At 41.0% G+C, this 18,881-nt stretch overlaps 1 protein-coding gene across 1 annotated transcript; it reads left to right on the forward strand.

Annotated features, from left to right (window-relative positions):
- Positions 1 to 726: 726 nt before the first annotated feature.
- acsm3 (acyl-CoA synthetase medium chain family member 3) lies at positions 727 to 14,750 on the forward strand. The gene is made up of 13 exons (XM_072668781.1): positions 727 to 1,061; positions 3,233 to 3,443; positions 4,389 to 4,596; positions 6,006 to 6,149; positions 7,228 to 7,384; positions 7,642 to 7,721; positions 7,962 to 8,085; positions 8,719 to 8,799; positions 8,928 to 9,029; positions 11,141 to 11,268; positions 12,097 to 12,196; positions 12,948 to 13,067; positions 13,477 to 14,750. The coding sequence occupies exons 1-13, from the start codon at positions 843 to 845 to the stop codon at positions 13,561 to 13,563; spliced, it is 1,761 nt and encodes a 586-aa protein (XP_072524882.1). The 5' UTR covers positions 727 to 842; the 3' UTR covers positions 13,564 to 14,750.
- Positions 14,751 to 18,881: the final 4,131 nt, after the last annotated feature.

Raw genomic sequence — 18,881 nt, forward strand, 5'->3', positions numbered from 1 at the left:
AACAACCACCTCTACATTCTTCTGCTCCTCCAGAGTACATGCATCAAATTATCAGTGTGTAAAATTGTCATGTAGCTAAACCATGGCCTCCTCGCCAATGTATGACTGAGGCCCTGTGCTTCAATAGTAATTCTCTTCCGCAATTTCTAACAGTGTTTTTGATGGCTGCCTGGACAATGTTTAACAGATGAGCTTCACCTTTACACAGAACTCTTGATCACAGCTGAGGTAACATTTTTAAGACTATACCCTGTCTGACTGTCAAATAAACAAAAATCACTTTCTACACTCATTGTCCATTACGATCAGCTCCACTTGCTGTACAGGAGCACTCTGTAGTTCTGTAAATGGACTGTTTTTTTTTTTCTCTGCATACTTTCATTAGCCTCCTTTCCTCTTGTTCCTCACTGTTCAGGACCCAGGAACCACAGAGCAGGTGTTGTTTGGGTGGTGGGTCATTCTCAGCACTGCAGTTACAGTGATGTGGTGATGGGGTGTTGCGCTGATCGGTGTGGATGCAGAGAAACTGATGGATTACCGTCTGTAATTATAGTAGAAGTATAAAGTGCTCTTTTACGGCACGTGGATCTACTAACTACTTTCCTAACCTCAACCCTTCGGAAAAAGCCATGTTCGTGGTGCAGTTCAGGACTGAGCGATAAGGCGGAGCATGAGCACTGTTGTTGACCTGCAGCTGACCTTTGCTCGCTGCGGGCAGGTGGGAGGGGTATCCGCTCATGGCTACAGCGCGAGAGTAATGTTTCCGAGGAGAAACGCAGAGCATGGAGGAGAAGTGACCCCGTCCTCTCTTCAGTCACGGCTCTTTATATGTGCGCGTTAAAATGCGTTTGTTTTCGTGCAGTTACCGGAGCTTTTTAACAAAGCCCTCCGTCTCTAACGCAAGGAGCCCACCGCAATGGCTGCCAGCACTCCGACACAAAACATCCCCTCCCAAAAACTTCACAGACTACGACAGTCTCAAACAGTCCTACAAGCCTCGGGTTCCTGCGCACTTTAACTTCGCCAGAGACGTCCTTGACTTTTGGGAAGCTGAAGAAAAGGTACTAACTAACTTGCATAGCTACTAGTTAATGGTTGCCTTTGCCTGCTGCTGCAGGGTGGAAGCGCGGGGCCAGCGGAGGGATACTTGACAGGAGAGGCGAAGCACTGCCACCCCAGCCACCCCCCAGTGGCAGAGCTCAGGTCCTGGTACTGAGGTTGGTGTTCATTCCGCTGTACAGGGTAGAGCTTACCCTCCACCACTGCAGGGGCTCTGCCAGAGCGAGGAGTCCACTAAAATGTGCAGGGCAGGGTTGCTGAGGTGTCTCTTAGTCGTAACAACAGTGCAAGTCCTGGCTGACCACCGAAAACTGACCCCTCAGATCTTTTATCTCATGCCAGGGTCTTCACTACCACTTTAGCTCTAAAGAAATCCACAGGCCGTTCTGTCCAGCCTTCCACCATGAGAAGACCGCTCAACACAGAGTCTGAAAGGATGTGGGGCTGATTAAGAGGATCAAACTGCTGGACTGACCACTCCAGACCTCAACGTCATTGAATACGTTCAAAGTCTCACTGCACATTTCTTTAAAGACATGAAAATGGGTCTCCCAAGAAGAGTGGAGGCTGTAACCCCCTCTGGTCAAGGTGGAGAGGCAATGTGATGTGCTTTTGGAGTACAAACAGATCTACGGTAGCGAGATGAGCTTCACACTGCAGTTTCTTTAAACAGACGTTTAACAGATGAACTCTTGAGCACAGTTGAAGAACTGTCCTACCTTGACCCCCAAATGGCCATGAACAAAAGCGTGTCCACCTCCTTTTCTCTGCATACTTTCATTAGCCTCCTTTCCCCTTGTTCTTCACTGTTCAGGACCCCACAGAGCAGGTGTTGTTTGGGTGGTGGGTCATTCTCAGCACTGCAGTAACAGTGATGTGGTGATGGGGTGTTGCGCTGAATCGTGTGGAGGCCGAGAAACTGATGGATTACCGTCTGTAATTATAGAAGTGTAGTGTGTGTGTAGATAGATAGACAGACAGACAGACAGACAGACACTACCCCCAACCGTTCAGAAAAATCCATGTTCGTGGTGCAGTTCTGGATTAAGTGATCGGGTGGAGCATGAGGACTGTTGATAAGCACAGTTGAAGTAACATTTAAAAGCAAAACCCCGACTTCACCCCAAAGCCTCAGGAACAAAAATGTGTCGGACCAGCCACTTCATTAGAGCCACTTGGAGTGTCCATTCACTGGCTGATGTATTAGACACTCCTACCTAGTTGGTCCACCTTGTAGATGTAAAGTCAGAGACGCAAGTTCGTCTGTTGCTGCACAGTTTGTATTGTTATCCTCTAGTCCTTCATCAGTGGTCAAGGGACGCTGTTGGCTGGATGTTTCTGGTTGGTGGACTGTTCTCAGTCCAGCAGTGATGCTGAGGTGTCTGATTCACTCGTACCACCAGCAAGTCAGGGTCACTGTTCCACCTCCCAAATAATAATACCTGCTCTGTAGTGGTCATGTAGGGTCCAAACCATGGAAGAACAGGGTGAAAGGAAGCTAAAGAAATCCACAGCCATTTCTGTCTGGAAGGATGTGATGCTGGTTAAGCTTTTACCGGGAAAAGGAAAGACTCTGTGAATACGGAAACATCTGCTTCTGTGCACAGACCAATTACACCTCTATGGTGGCAAAAATGAGATGAAGTGCCTTACTGGCTGCCCTTCACATGAGAAAAAATGATTGAGTGCCCTGAAGGATACATTATGATGTCTGTATGGGTACCTTTCCAATAGAAAAGGGTGCCATTATGAAGGACCCTCTATTTCACCCTAGGGTGCCTTTTCCAACAGAGAACATGGGATGCAGTGCTGTATAAGGTTCTCCTAGAGGTGAGTTGCTCCTCTGTGCTTCTGGGTGATCTAATTATAAGTGGCCAGCACAAAGTACAGGTGTGAACAGGGTACAGTGTGCCTCAAGGACACATATGACCACGTTATTCTTGTAATCTGAACACCAAGGCATTCCAATGTGTCCCGATAACAAAGCACGGCCGCATCAACCACCTGCCAGCCGCATGTACCGTAAATTTAGTATGAATATATCATATGTACATATTGTATGCCTTTTTTTGTTGCAGTCTGCATGCATTATTGTTTAGTGCCATTAGACATTTGTGCTCATACTAGTTTACTGTAAATGGAATCTGTTCTGCACTGTTCTGTTGTCCTGTAGGCAGATAAGAAGTCCTCTCTCCCTGCTTTCTGGTGGGTAAGTGATGATGGTGAAGAGATCAGATGGAGTTTCGAGGAGCTGGGATTCCATTCTAAAAAGCTTGCTAATGTTCTGACTGGAGAATGTGGTTTGGCGAGAGGGGACCGGATCTTCTTAGTGCTCCCTCGAGTACCTGAGTGGTGGCTGGTCAACATCGCCTGTCTAAGAACTGGTAAACACTCGTCTGTCCTGGGTGGAAGTTGCAGTAGTTGCCTTACTATCATGCTGAACTCCTTATCTAGCCATATCGAATATCACATATATATACATACAACATATTAACATACAACATAACATAATCACTGGCCGCTGTCAGAAAGCAGCTTAACCTAGACCCAGGAACCCAGATAGAAACCCACCCCCCTCTGTCTGACACTAGATAGTGAAAAAAAACAAAAAAACAAAAGCATGAAGAAATAAAAAAATAAGTTATGAACATACTGGGAGTCCTCAGAAACCACTCGGATTCTTAGATTGACTGAATGTATGATTGGCAAGTTCATATAAATATGTAAAGAATCAGTTTTGTTAGTAGTAATGATTTTAGTAAGAGTGTGCAGAGATCAGTCATATCCGGGGGGATTAACAGAGTATGGTGGTGGGCTTTTCTGGCTTGGGCGGAGGGTCAATGGCCCATACAGGCGCCTCCATGGTCGTCAAGGCAGTGATTTCAGCAGGCTTAGCTTAAAAGGAAGAGCCAGAAGGGAGTACAGCTATGAGGGCTCCTCTAGACAATAGCACCAAATGTATGTCCATGAATCCCCAGATCTGCACCATCTATTTAACTGTATATTAAATACTTGAGGAAACAAGCTTGGCTTAGTGGAGAGACAGCGATTCTGAATTTACTGTGGGCTTAGATATAAAACCACTGGAAATCATGTGTCAGTTGTTGAAATAAGTGGTTTTCATTGCAGTTAATTGCATCAGTCATAAATTGGAAATGATGAAACAGTCTGTGCCATTAAATTCCAGAGATACTCCTTACTCTTAAGACGTATTGCTTGACATTGCACAAAAGAAAGCTGCCTAAGACTACCTTAGTCCTGCAGGAAACTATATTTTCCCATCAGTGCTCTCTGTCTCTCGCTCTCGCTCTCACTTTCTGATCCAACAGGTACAGTTCTAATTCCTGGAACATCTCAGCTCACAGCCAGGGATGTCCTGCACCGCCTGCAGGTCTCTGAGGCCAAGTGTGTGATCACGGATGAGAGCATGGCTCCACTGTTAGAAGCTGTAACTCCACAGTGTCCCGCACTAACCTCAAAACTTCTACTGTCCAGCACAGGGCGTCCAGGATGGGGCAACATTACAGCTCTCATAAGGTGAGAGCATATTTGAAGGTGCCACATTTTTTCTGTGTATAACCAGTTATAAAGTTGCAATGGACCAGCTGTACTTTCTTGACCAGGTAGTTACAAGACCAGGTTCCAACCTGTCTTCATCTTCAATTTGCTTCTCTGTAGCTAGGACCAGCACTTTGAATAATTTCCCCCATTCATCTACTCGAACAACTCGGAATGTCTGTAGTAATAACACTCTTCATCTCTTAAAGTAGGAACATGCCTTAAGCCACTCTTCCCTAATCTGCTGTCCTATAAATTCCATATCTGCCTTGTTCACGTGTCTACAACAAGTGTGTACGACCCTCCACCCTCCCATCACCTCCATTTTAACTCTTTCATCTCTGTATCATTTCTGGCTCCACATATCAGAGGCATAAACCAAATCCGCAAAGCTGCAGTTAGGTAGACTTGAAAATTCTACAACTTCAGGGCCCCTCACCCTTTCCTCTCCGCTGTACAGGTTACCAGCTGCTGCTTTTATATATATATATATAATGTGATGTTACAACCATTATACATTCAACACACTTGGTGGGAAAATTGGCTATGCACCAGTGAGCCTTTTGCGCCCATGACCCTGGTTCACTGGTTGTCCATTCTTGAAGCTTTTGGTAGGTACGAACACTGCACAACATGAACTGTCTGTTTGCTGCCTTATACGTCACACCCTTAGACAGGTACCATTCCAACAAGTTGATCTGTTATTCGCTGTACTTCATGCCATCGATTTTATTGTTATGGCAGATCAGTGTATATGGATCTTCATATGGATTCATAAATGTGGTGCTGTATAACAGCAAATATATTGTTTTTTGTGATCTTGTGCTTTTAAGATCCCGATCTGTGTTGTATCCACTAGGTTCCTCCTTTCATTAGTCATGCCATTTAATGCCAGTGGGCACTTTAATGCAATGGGTGATGGGTTAGAGCGGAAAAACAGCTCTGTGTATCCGCTTAATTAAGGCTGCAGTATCGATTCAGGAATGAAAAAATAGGGTGTTTCATCTAACACATCTGCTGACACAGTTTCTGGGACAAAGTCTAGCCCCTCGGGTGAGATGAAAGAGCACGAGAGGAACGGGATAGAACTAGATTTTAACCCTCATTCCCAAGTCTCTATTGGATTGATCAGAGCTGTGCTATAGTGTTGCAGGATTAGCTGCAATTCTTAGCTGTTATTTTTGTACAGTGATGGTGAAATTTAATAAGGAAATGATAGTGATGGTGAAATTTAATAAGGAAATGATATTGATGGTGAAATTTAATGAGAAAAACAGTGCTCACTATTCCTAAATAAGTATTTTTTGCTCTCACATGCATACAAAGAGCTGTGTGGTGATGCAGTACTGTAAGGCGATGTTTTCTGAATGAATTCCCCTCATGTGCAGGAGTGCCTCCGCTGACCATGTCTGTGTGGACACCAGGAGTGAAGAGCCCATGACCATTTTCTTCACCAGTGGAACCACTGGGTCACCTAAAATGACTCTTCACAGCCACTGTAGCTATGGCCTGGGGCTTTCGGTCAATGGCAGGTGTGTTTATCTTTTTATTCAGGAGAAAAAGGTCCAGTGAAGGAAAAGTGGATGTAAACAGGGGTAAATCTGCTGTATACACAAATTAGGAGTTTGATGTGTTAAAACTGATACACAATGTCTTTCTGGTTATTGAGGTTAAGGATAGGCGTGTGTGTGTGTATGATACAGTGTAACTATTGTAACTTTTGTAATGTTATAATGCAATTTTGAATATACTAATATACCTGTGGGTATTTCACTAGGTAGGATTTCTCTGTTTATTTAGATTAGAAAATGTTGCTAACGGTGAATAAACATTGCTAACTGACTGAACTATTCTTATGACCTAAAGGAGAGAATACATCTCATTTGAGCCCTTCTGAGTACATGCTAGGGGATTTCTAGCAAAAATGTTAAAAATGAGGACTGGTCACTGGTTGAAATATGAATGGAGGTTCTGGTAACACTCAACATGGCGTATTTTTTACGAACAAATCTTGCCCTTCCACAAAAAGAGCCAATCAGCTTGTTGGTTACGCTGCAAGTGAAGGAGGGTTGACAGTATTGTGTCACTAGTGTGGAAAACACTAGATTTGCTAAATGCATTCGCAGAAACAAGCCAAAAAAACACAGCTTTTGTGAATTATTGAGCCGAATGCTACGAACTATTCGTGAAGTTTTTATCAGACTTTATCAGTGATTTAAAATATGGTTTTAAAATAGTTATTTCACCTTCAGTTTCCAGTACTTTGGTCTTTTCCCATTCATAGAGATCAGAGCCTGGTCTTGTGTGACTGGAACTAACTGACGGAGGTGCAAAGATGGCTGCAATAGGACTTTCCTATAGAGACTTTGATTCTATATATTGCACATATTGTAAGCACACCTCAGCTGGCACAGACAAAAATGTTCCTTGTAATTACTGTGTCTATACCCTTGAGCATGTAAGACATTCCAGGGGCCTAAAACATGTGACTGTTTAACTGTCCTTGCACATTAGGCTTGCAGGAATGTGTTCATTTGCTCTGTTGAGTGTGATCAGATCTGGCTTTTTGTTGTAGTTGAGCGTATCTGAATTAATCTGTGTTTTGTATAGGTACTGGTTGGACCTCACTGACAGCGATGTGTTTTGGAATACCTCGGACACAGGATGGGCCAAGTCTGCATGGAGCAGTGTGTTTGCCCCATGGACTCAAGGAGCGTGTGTGTTTATACACCATATGCCACGCTTCAGTACACACACTGTCCTCAAGGTACTGTTCTAATGTTTTTTTTTTTTTTTTTTTAACAGTGTGTCAGCATTTATGACAAGTGGGAAGAAACTTTGATGTACTGTACATTAGCAAAAGGTACACTACAGGCTTGCCTTCCCAAAGGCACTTCTCTCCCTCAGTGAGAGTTTTGACTGTGCACTTCAGGAGGTTTTCAGTTCATTTACTGTCGATGTTGATTGAAAATCTCATTACAGTGAATCCCTGAAAGCATTTTTCACTCTGCCTTTTTTCTATAGACTCTCTCCAGTTACCCCATCAGCACCTTCTGCGCGGCTCCGACAGCCTATCGGATGTTAGTACAGGAGAATTCGTCCAGGTGATGCATCAGCAAAACGTCATTCAGTTCAGTTCAGTTCAATGCGATTCATTTTCTTCTCAGCACAGACAGGAGTGTGTGTATTTTTAAAAAGTGTGTTCTTCTCAAGAATGTGCATTAAATATCAACCAAGTAACGGCAACACCTTGCAGAAAAAGCACAATAAAGACAGGGTGCAGATTAGGGTAAAAAAACAATAAAAGAAACCTCAGCATCCTTGCTTTGCTCTGTGTGTGCAAGGTTTCAGTTCCAGGCTCTGGAGCACTGTCTGTCTGCAGGAGAACCCATTAACCCTGAAGTGATGAGTAAATGGAGGGAGCTCACAGGCCTGGACATCTACGAGGGATACGGGCAGACTGAAACTGTGAGTAAAACAGAAAAGGGATTTGAGTGCACCCTTGGAGCCTTTGTGGCAGTTCCCTAAGGATATTTAATTAGCGTTATGTAATGAAGTTAATAATTAGTTCATTTTATTTAGTTCATTTAGTTTACATGCAGCCTGATGATCCGTCCATGTATACACCTCATTACGACAGACTCATTATGAAAGACTAGCACGATTGAGTTTGTTCTAAATACAATTTCTGTCTGACTGAATCGCTCAAAATCTGTGAATTCTTTCACTGGTACTAATACTGATACGACTCTCTCCCACCAGTTTTTACTGTGAACTTTCATTCAGGGGTTTTGGTGCCATTAGGTTTATGTTTATGTGTTCCATAAAGAGTCCTATTCGATTTGCAGGACTTGTTCACAGGGATTAGACAAGCTGTGTGTGTGTGTTTGTACTTTTGTACATCTGTGTCAGCATTGGGTGCAACTTTAGTATAATGTAGATGGGAGTAGTGGGAGTGGTTTAATTAAAGCTGTTTCTGTTCCAGAGTTCAGTTTCAGTTCTAATCTAACAGTTAAATGACTGGTTGGTTAAAAGCAATTCATGCGATGTATCGGCATAATTGGATTCACCGTAGATAACTGTATATTGGTTCTTCTTCAGGTTCTGATTGCTGGTACTTTCAAAGGCATGGAGATCAGACCAGGTTCTTTTGGCAAAGCATCTCCAGCATATGATGTGCAGGTAAGGAGCTGTTGGACAAAGAGTTAGAAGTGTTTGTGGAAGTATCCATAGTTTCAAATCATTTTAACTTAGTTCACACAGTATTTAGTTTTTCATACTCTGATTTGTTTGTTTTGTTGTGGTTGCAGGTGGTGGATGAAGAAGGGCATGTTGTTCCTCAGGGGACAGAAGGAAATCTGGCTATCCGAGTGAAACCACACAAACCATTCTCCCTATTCACAGAGTACACGGTATCTACTTTTCTGTTTCAACTAGACCAAATGCATTACCAGGAAATCTAGTACACTACGATCTAGAACCTGATGCGTTGAGTGCATACATAGCTAAAGGGTAATGCATATTTTATTTAATCATAAGCAGTAAAGAAGAAAAGATCTTTAATAGTTTTAAATACATTCATATCAGAATATTACAGATATTACAGGTATACAGGTATATTAAAGCAGGATGGTATATTAAAGCAGCATCTTAATATGTCCATTATAATCGTGGTGTAGTATATTTTAGTATAATCATAGTAGTGATGGTACGAGGAATGAGGGTATTGATAGTTAATAGTGGTAATATTAGTTGTGGCAGCTAGTTAAAAGTCCATATAGGTTTTAACATTGTCATTAGACAGCAAACATTAAACATTTATTACCAGAAGCTAAACTAAACAGATGAGTTTTCAGCCTAGATTTGAAGATTGCAACGGTGTCTGAATCCCAGACATTATATAGAAGGTTATTCCAGAGTTGGGGGGGCTTTATAAGAAAAGGCTCTTCCCCCTGCTGAGATTTTCTGAATTTTGGGAACTACTAAGAAGCCAACACCCTGAGATCTAAGTATTCTTGATGGTACATAATCAGTAACAAGATTCAGCAGGTACTCAGGAGCGAGGCCATGTAGTGCTTTGTATGTCAATAGAAGGATTTTATAGTCAATACAGAATTTAACTGGGAGCCAATGAAGTGCTGATAGAACTGGACTGATCTGGTCAAATTCTAGTTTTAGTAAGGACCCTGCAGCACTTTGAACTAGTTGAAGTAAATAGTGCGTTGCAGTAATCTTAACTTTGAAGTAATAAAAGCGTGTACTAGTTTTTTGCATCCTGTAGGAATTTCTTAGCTTGGCAATGTTCTGAAGATGCAAAAAGGCTGTCCTAATAATATTAGCTATATGTTGCTCAAATGATAGATCATTTGAACATTAAGTCTGAGTTTATTTCTTGCAGCTTTTGGACCTGTTTTGTTACTGTTTAGGAGAAGGAAGTTGTGTTACCTCCAGAGTTTTACATCCTTTACACAATCCTCAGTTTTCTTTAATCTACATTTATCATCAGGTTTGGCATATATATAGAGCTGTGTGTCACCTGCATAACAATGGATGCTAACATCATTCCGCAGATTCTGAAGATTCTCGAGGAATCTTTTTCCTTTACGAACCGATAATGTTCGCATACATATTATTTGTTACACCATAGGGCTATTTCTGTGACTCCAACCATGTTCTCTAACCTTTTAAGGAGGATAGTGTAATCTAGGCTGCACTGAGGTCAAGTAGAGCAAATAAGGATACATAGCCTAGATCAGAGGCAGGAAGAAGATAGTTTGTTAATTTTTACTAGGGTTGTCTCCGTGCTGTGATGGGGTCTAAATCCAGATTGGAATTTTTTCATATATGTCATTATTACCCAGATATAAGCAGAGTTGTTGGGCCACAGTTTTTTTTCTAATATCTTAGATATAAATGTTAGGTTAGAAATGGGTCTATAATTAGACAGTACACTAGGATCAAGATTTTTTTTGATCATGCCCTAAGCTAAGAGACAAATTTACTATTGTTTAAAAGATCTGATCATTGGGAGTATTTCTTTTAGTATTTTGAAGGGCATTGGGTCGAGTGTACAGGTTGTACAATTTGCAGAGGAAATAATTTCCTCTAGTTCTAGCTATGGAAGTGGGTAGAAGGGGTCTAGCCTTTGTTCTACAACTAGTTAACAAGTTATGCCTAATCAGCTACACCAGGTGACAGACATGTTTGACTTAATAAGGGGGGTTGGGTTTGTTGTGTAATATTTTATTCGATGACTATTCGATTACTATTTTATAAGTCATTAGTTTTGAGGTACGGGTTTGATCACTGTGCAAGCTTTTTTGGCTTTGTCATTTTAAATTTAAGTGGTGCTATCTTGTCTAGGGTAGATCGAAGGGTATTTTCTAGACCTTGGATGTATCTAGCTCTCTTTGGTCTGATAGAGACTTTATGCTATTTGTCCCCTTAATTCCCTTAATTAATCTCTTCCTAAAGTTTATGGTCTTCTGTACAGTCAGTCTTAACATTCCACTGCTTCCTGTAGGGGGAGCCAAAGAAAACGGCGGAGTGTTACCGTGGCGATTTCTACCTGACCGGTGATAGAGGGGTGATGGACCAGGATGGATACCTGTGGTTTGTTGGCAGAGCTGATGATGTCATACTGTCTGCTGGGTAAGTGCAGGATCACAGTGATGATGCTGACTACAGGATTCAGTACATGCTGCTTGTTTCTTGTTTAGAATTCTGATATAGTATTTGCGAGTTCAGATATGATTGTGGTTTGGGAAGAAGATGTATGACCATAGGAAGGGAGAGAACTTGAGCTGGACCTTAGGGCAGCTGAGTGAAATATATTAGCATGGTATATGAAGAAAACTTTGTCATGAGACATGGAAGGCAGAGATGGATATTAATGAGATGTTGTAGGGGTTATAGGGAGGAGAAGCTTCAGGCATGGTTCTCCTCTATCCTCTAAAAAGTTATTTCCATTTAATTATAACTTCATTTAAGTTAATAAAACAGATACAAATCATAAATAAAAATAGTATGCAATGGCCCAGTAAGACCATATTTTTTTTTTTAGCTCTATGCTGCACCTAACAATTATGATTTTTATGAATTCATGATTCGATGATGTTTTCAGTTAGTTGATTAAAAAAATTTAAATATATTAAAATAATTTAACCAGAACAATAAACAAAAATCTATATTTCTATTGAAATGCATGGGGCAACAGTACCATAACTGCAGTGGTACCATCTCCACTGTGCAAAGTTTACAGAGTACCATATTGTTAGTTCTCTGTCCAATAAAACACACACACTTGATGCAGATGCCTGTATTTCCGTATTCGATGATGCTGATTACATCAACGTGTTTAGTGCTGATTAGTTCTGTTCATTTCTATGACCATTGGGATTACTGCAGATTACTAGCCATAACAGCAAAGTACTAATACACTTGTTGCCCTTCTAGTTTTTGATTGTATGATTTTTTCAGATATCGCATCGGCCCATTTGAAGTGGAGAATGCTCTAATAGAGCATGATGCTGTGGCTGAGTCAGCTGTGGTTAGCAGTCCTGATCCAGTCAGAGGAGAGGTAATGTGCTAATAAAAATGAATAGCCTCTGGTGAAGACTACACTTATTATTGAAGCAAGCTGAATTGAATTCTGCATCATTGGACAGTTAAACGCACTCTCAGGAAAACACTTAACTGCCAGTTCTGTTATGTCAGTTAACAAATGCCAGCACTGACTTGATGCGGGTGGGAGTTAGGGCCATCCTACCTATCCAGCACATGCAAGGCCAATGGTTGTTGTAACAGGAGGGGATTTGAGACAGGCTGCAATTGTGTCACGGCTTTATTTTGATCAATCCAGAACTCAAATTCATTCCAGCCATGGGTAAACTCTCAGGTAGCCTGCTGCACACTAGAAACATTTAAAACAGTTCAAAATCGCAAGGCCAAGAACACCACAACTTAGCATTAAGGTTACAGTTTAGACTAGAGAAAGGAAACACAAGATATTTTACTTAAACCCAAAGAGTAACACAAACCACAAAACCCTGCTTATAAGTAAATCAGTCAGGCCTAGAATTATCTGCATGTAAAAAAGGCAGAGCCAGGGTGGGGCTATGTCTGGAAGGATCCATTGACTCTATGGGTCCAAACATGATTGCTGTGTGATATTTCAACTATAGTATATATGCTTTATTCATTTGACTTTATTCATGCGTTAGTCTCATTAAACAACGAGATGATGTTAATTACAAGATGGCGTTTGAGGGAGGTTATTAGTAGGGAATGTTCTCAGTGATGAGAATATATAGTTTATTTCTCTGTCTCAGGTTGTGAAGGCATTTGTGGTGCTAACTCCAGAGTACAAATCCAGAGACCAGAGCGAACTGATGAGAGAGCTGCAGACACATGTGAAGAAAGTCACAGCTCCATATAAATACCCCCGCAAGGTACATGCATTTCTAGATGTACACCATAAGTTATTCTTACATTTTAAGGATCCCTAGCAAGCACTAAGTGTCGGGGCTATAATTCTTTACATACATTTTTACTATAATTACAAATACAAGGAAATGTACACTGTAAATTATTTCAATATTAACCAATCCAGGCATATTTTGAAGGATCAGTCCTGATGGTGGGGCTCCAGTAATAGAAACATAATAATATAATATACATAATTATTCAACACGTAATTAAATTACATAATTGTAAAATGTAATAAAACATTCAGGCCATTTAAGGGGTTAAAGAACTCTGTTTAGGATTGGGGCCAAAAAACTGGATTAGAGCATACTCTACATTTAAACCATGTGATTTATTGTTCATTTGATGCCTGTTGTTTCTCTTTCTTCATAGATTGAGTTTGTGGACCAGCTGCCCAAAACTGTGAGTGGTAAAATCCGGAGAGTTGAGTTAAGAAAGAAGGAATGGGAACAGTCTTAACCATCTGACCGGCTCATCTGCCCTGCCCTTTAGCATCTGTTACACCAGGGGTTCCCAGTGCTCCAGTCATGAGGAGCAGCATGTTCTACACATTTAATGCTGAAAGCCACCTGACTCTGCTCATAAAGAGCTTAAAATACAGCTGATCAGACACCAGTTTGCCAAAGGAATTATGGGGTTAGAATGACAGTAGCTAATCGCATTAACTGATCACCTTACCAGGTGTTACAGCAGGTTTAATGTGAGTACTTGGACTGTTTTAACATGCAAGTGACAAATGATTTCAACTGAAATTATGGACTGGCATAAGGACTGAGAAAATTTCAGTCTGCCACAAAAATTGCAACCCACTGCGCTATACTAACTAGTACAGGGCACGACCAATATAGGGTATTTTGAACACAAAGGGTGTTTCTATGAATATTACCTTGAGGAAGTAATTGGAGAAGTATAATCAGTCACTGTTTACTGAATAGGGTGATTGGTGTATTATCTATAAACTATGTAATTTTGTAGTATTGTTCATTTGAGCACATTCCAGCTATTTTAACCTCAGGTCCGGAGTAGACCGGCTGGGATAATCAGTGGAGCTTTGGCTCTAGGTTGAATTTAAACACAGAAAGGAAAAAAGAGAGAAATCCATCTGGTTAACTGACTCCTCCAGTTCCAAACACATTGCCTTGTGCATTGCACAAGTGAGGTAGTGAACTGTAACGCAAATGTTTGCCTGTAGAGGGAGGCACATTCCCAACCGTTGTGCATCACTCCAATCAAAAGCATTGTTTAAAATTGAATATAGACATTAAAACTGTCATGTTTTCTTAACTAGAGCCTGTTTCTATTTCCTTATAACTTTTGTTCAAAGTGTAAAAGTTTGAGTTGTCGTGACCACTGAACAAGGTAAGGTTAAATTTGACCACTCAAACATTGATTTAAATAGATCTTGCCAGTAAATTGTCAGTGATAAATTGGTACTTTGCATGATGATGGTGCACAGGGCCAGAGTGGCCCCTTTTTCCATGGAGGAGGAATTTGAATAAATGTAGCTAAGTGCTTGCTGCTCTGACACTACACAACCATTCCACTTCTAAATTCTGTTTATTGTTTTCAGTTTGAAACTGGATGTTTGTGATTAATGGTGTGTATTGGGTTCTACAAAATAAACTACGATAAGTTGGCATTGCAAACGTTGTGCAATAGCCTTACACTGACACTAAATTTCCATATCTCTCTTTACCGGCTGCAACTGGGGTCTGTCCTCTGGAAAACAGGTCTGTTAATTTTGCACATTTGGCAGCATCTTCTTCCAATACCTTTCTTTTTTTTATCTGGCCTTTTTGGGTCCACTTGGCCTTTTCCTGCCCTTTGCGCTTCTGTTGCTATGTTTAATTCTACCGCTCCAGAAAAGATGACTTGTGGGCCCAACCAACTTGAACATTTGGGAGGGAAGAATTCCCTTTAGAAGGATAGAACTCATCTAATCTACTGCGATGTAGGGGCTGCACTGTCAGATGAATGGAGAATGAATGCAAGAAGAAGAAGAGAGTGTTAACGTTATTTTCCCCAACTAACCGGCCCAAACTCGAGATTGACAAGAGCCGGCCCATCAGGAATCCTCCCGAATCTCCTGATTAGCCACTCCAGGCGTGATGGTGCATATTTTAAATTATACATACACTGTATGGATAAACGTATTGGGAGACACCGTGGGTGTTTCATTTAGTCCACAGGTGTATAAAGTTGAGAACCTAGCCATTCAGTGTGCCTTTACAAACAATAGTGAAAAATAGGTCTTTCTAAAGAGCTTACCGAGTTCCAGTGTGGTTCTGTAATAGAATGTCATTATTGCAACAAGTCTGTTGGTGAAATTTCTTGCCTCTTAAATCTAACTTGATTGGTTTTATTAAAAAGTGAAAGTGTTTAGGAATCACAGCAACATAGCTGTTTTTATATGCATAAAGCCAAGAATGGACCAGCCCCTCTGTACTTGATGGCAGAGCTGATCTGCACCAAGAGCCCTTCGAGCTTCAAGTATGGCTCGGCTTGACCGGCCATCCCATAAAATCCATGGAAGACAAGCGTCCAGGCTTTTTTCTGTCCTGGTGTAACAAACATCCCCTGGGTGTCCGAACAACAGAGTTGCTCGCTGTCTTCAAACGCAGACTGGACACAAATTCCAGAAGAACGTTACCTGCCTGACTGCACTGTGCCAATAGTAAAGTTTGGTGGAGGAGGGATAATGCTGTGGGGTTGTTTTTTAAGGGGTTGGTCTAGGCTCCTTAGTTCCAGTGAAGGACTATTTTAATGCTTCAGCATTACTGGTCATTTTGGCCAATTCTATGCTCCCAAATTTGTAGACACAGTTTATAGAAGGATCTTTTCTGTTCCAGCATCACTGTGCCTCAGTGCACACAGCAAGGTCTATTAAGACCTTTGAGTGAGTTTGGTGTGGAACAACCTGACTGGCCTGCACAGAGCCCTAACCTCAAACCCAACAAATGCTCTTGATTTGGTGAATGGTCTGAACTTCCCACAGACACACTCCAAAATCTTGTAGAAAGCCTTTAAAGAAGAATGGAAGGTGTTTGAGCTGCTAAGGGAGACCAACTCCATGTTAATGCCAATGGATTTAGAATATGATGTCATAAAATCTCCTGTAAGTGTAATGTGTATGTGTCCCAGTACTTTTGTCCATATAGCATATGTTCAAATGATGTATATCTGAAAGTAAGAAACAGCCTGATGGAAAATGTATTTACATGTTAGTTGGTTTTTTGCCTTGTCTTTAAATTCTTCCCTAACAATCTTCCTAGTTCTGATTTATTTTTCTGTTTTTTTTTTTTTTTTTGTATCATTATTAAGTTTGTTTTCTGTATTTTTGTGGCTTGGTCTTTTTTTAAACTCTTGCTTCTGAATACTAATCAAAATAAGCAGTGAATTAATAATATAACTGATAAGTATGACCCACATATGAGCTACTAAATATTGTCCAGAAAAGATCTTTACGTGACTGCTTTGAGCAAACCTTCATACACAGAGTCTGGTGGGACATTCTGTGGACACCCACTAATCTGTGACCTATAGAGTGTGTTTTCAAATCACAGATTAAGATTCTCCCGGTTATTCTCGATTGAAAAAGCTCTTTAATCTAGGACTGAGAAATCCTTCTGTGGAGTACAATACAGCAACAGATCAGTGAATCGGGACAGTGGCCTTCAGTGCTGCTCTGCCAGCGTGCCATGACTGGGCACTGTTATGTAAATATTGCATAACTCTGGGGGCTGATTTACCTTAATGAGTGTTATGTCATGCTTGTTCATCTGACCCATGCTGCGTGCTGAGCGATGGCAGATGCTGCTGGCCATGATGCTCTGACCTTACACCCTAGAAGCCCTTGCTGCCCTACGTTCCTTTGGGGAAGAGCAAATGAGAAATGTAAATGGGTTTTAATTACTGCAAATGATTTTATACTGGATTTAATTTTTTGTACTACACTAACTGACCTGCACGCTATGTGCACCAGATTCACAATACAGGGGGCAATAGAAACAAAATAAATACATATTTTCAGTGGGTTTTCCACAACTACGGCAACATAATTTACAACTATATTGAGTCCATAGTTGACATGAGTCTCAATTCACACAAGTAAAATTACTCAATAAGTGCAATTCTAGACTGAGCATATAAACACTGCATTGTTTATTACAGAAATAATCTGTACCTAGCTGCCTGTGTCAGTTATCAGTTTGTGTGTGTATCCTGAGAGACAGTGATAAACCATAATTGGAGATGCATATAAAGCAGACACATCCACTTACGCTATAAGACTACCTGCCAGCTTAAAATGCATAGTCAGCTTGGGCAGTGCCACAGTTTTACCACCTGTGGCTTGGAGGAGAGGTGGTGGGAGATGAATCCTGGCATGCATGCACACACACACACACACACACACACACCTTCTCTACTCTAACTGTGGAGGCTTTGCAGCCATGACATGGCCAGAACTTCAATTTTGGGGGCCTGGTTACAGGTTGTAAGGAACAGCCAGCATGTCCTAAATATCAGTAGCCAACCTCGTTGTATCTAACATTAATTACTGACGTATTACAGCTGACAGTGTGACACCACACGACAGCCAGTAAAGGCTAATACATTTACTTTAACTTCTCAATAACCTGTTTAAAAACTTAACTTTTAAAACTGATATGAAATTCACCTTTTTCATTTCTTCACACGCTTTGGTCAAAGTACACTTTTTGACACTGTCTAAATAGCCATGATCAGTTTGAGTGCCTGTTCCTTTAAATGATGCTCAAACCCCACCACCACCCCTAACTTCAGACTTTCATTTTCATCTGTTTATCTGTTTCTGTTCCGATTGAACGCTCTACACCAGCTCTCTAACATTTACTTCACCTTGAGTTCACATCTTTTCTTAGTTGTTCTCCTGCACCACACATACTCAAATTAAATTCTCCCTCTCATCTGTAGCTGTACCTGCTGAAAACAGCCAAAGAAACACACAGCAGAATCATTTCTAAACTACTTACATGGAACATCTTCTCAAGTCAACTCAAATGAGGGGCAGTACACCTCTGATGTCTCCCTCGCTAATGTAGAATGGGTATCATTAGATTTCATACCTAGTCAGCCCACAAAGAACTGACAGGGTTATCTTACTCATTTATTTTAATGTTTGCGGTTTGGTAGACGCTCCAGATACCCACGTGTGTGGTCAGAAGAACTGAAAAGGTGTGTTTTAATGTCACACACACACACACACACACACACACACACACACACACATATATATATATATATATATATATATATATGAGCTTTAGTAGCTGCTCTACTGTAGCCTGTACACTTCAAACTAATTTTATTATTAGAGCTACTGAGAGGTTTCAGATAATATAGGAGTCAATTCTGAGATTTTCAATAACTAAAAACATGAAAAAATGATGCTGTGATTTGAGAAAACATCATAAATGACCATAAAACATAAAAAATGACCTTTTACCAGGCCTTATATTGTACCCGTTTCCCTTCAGTAATCTATTATAAATACTGAATGTATACTGAATGTCAAAAAAAAAAAAATCAGGTTAGGAGAGAGGCTATTAAAGAGCTAATTACAAACCATGAGAGAGGTCACAGAGGGTGATAAACTGTTCCTCAGGAGCTCATCACTGGATCCCTCAGAGAGCAGAAACCTCAGTGAGACCAGAGGGGAGCTGATTTATCAGGACTGTGGGCGGGAGGTCTTCTTTTTGTCTCCTCTGCGGTTTTTGTCCCTTGGGAAATTGAGTGGA

The sequence above is a fragment of the Salminus brasiliensis genome, chromosome 23 (genome assembly GCF_030463535.1).
Source record: "Salminus brasiliensis chromosome 23, fSalBra1.hap2, whole genome shotgun sequence".
Taxonomy (NCBI): domain Eukaryota; kingdom Metazoa; phylum Chordata; class Actinopteri; order Characiformes; family Bryconidae; genus Salminus; species Salminus brasiliensis.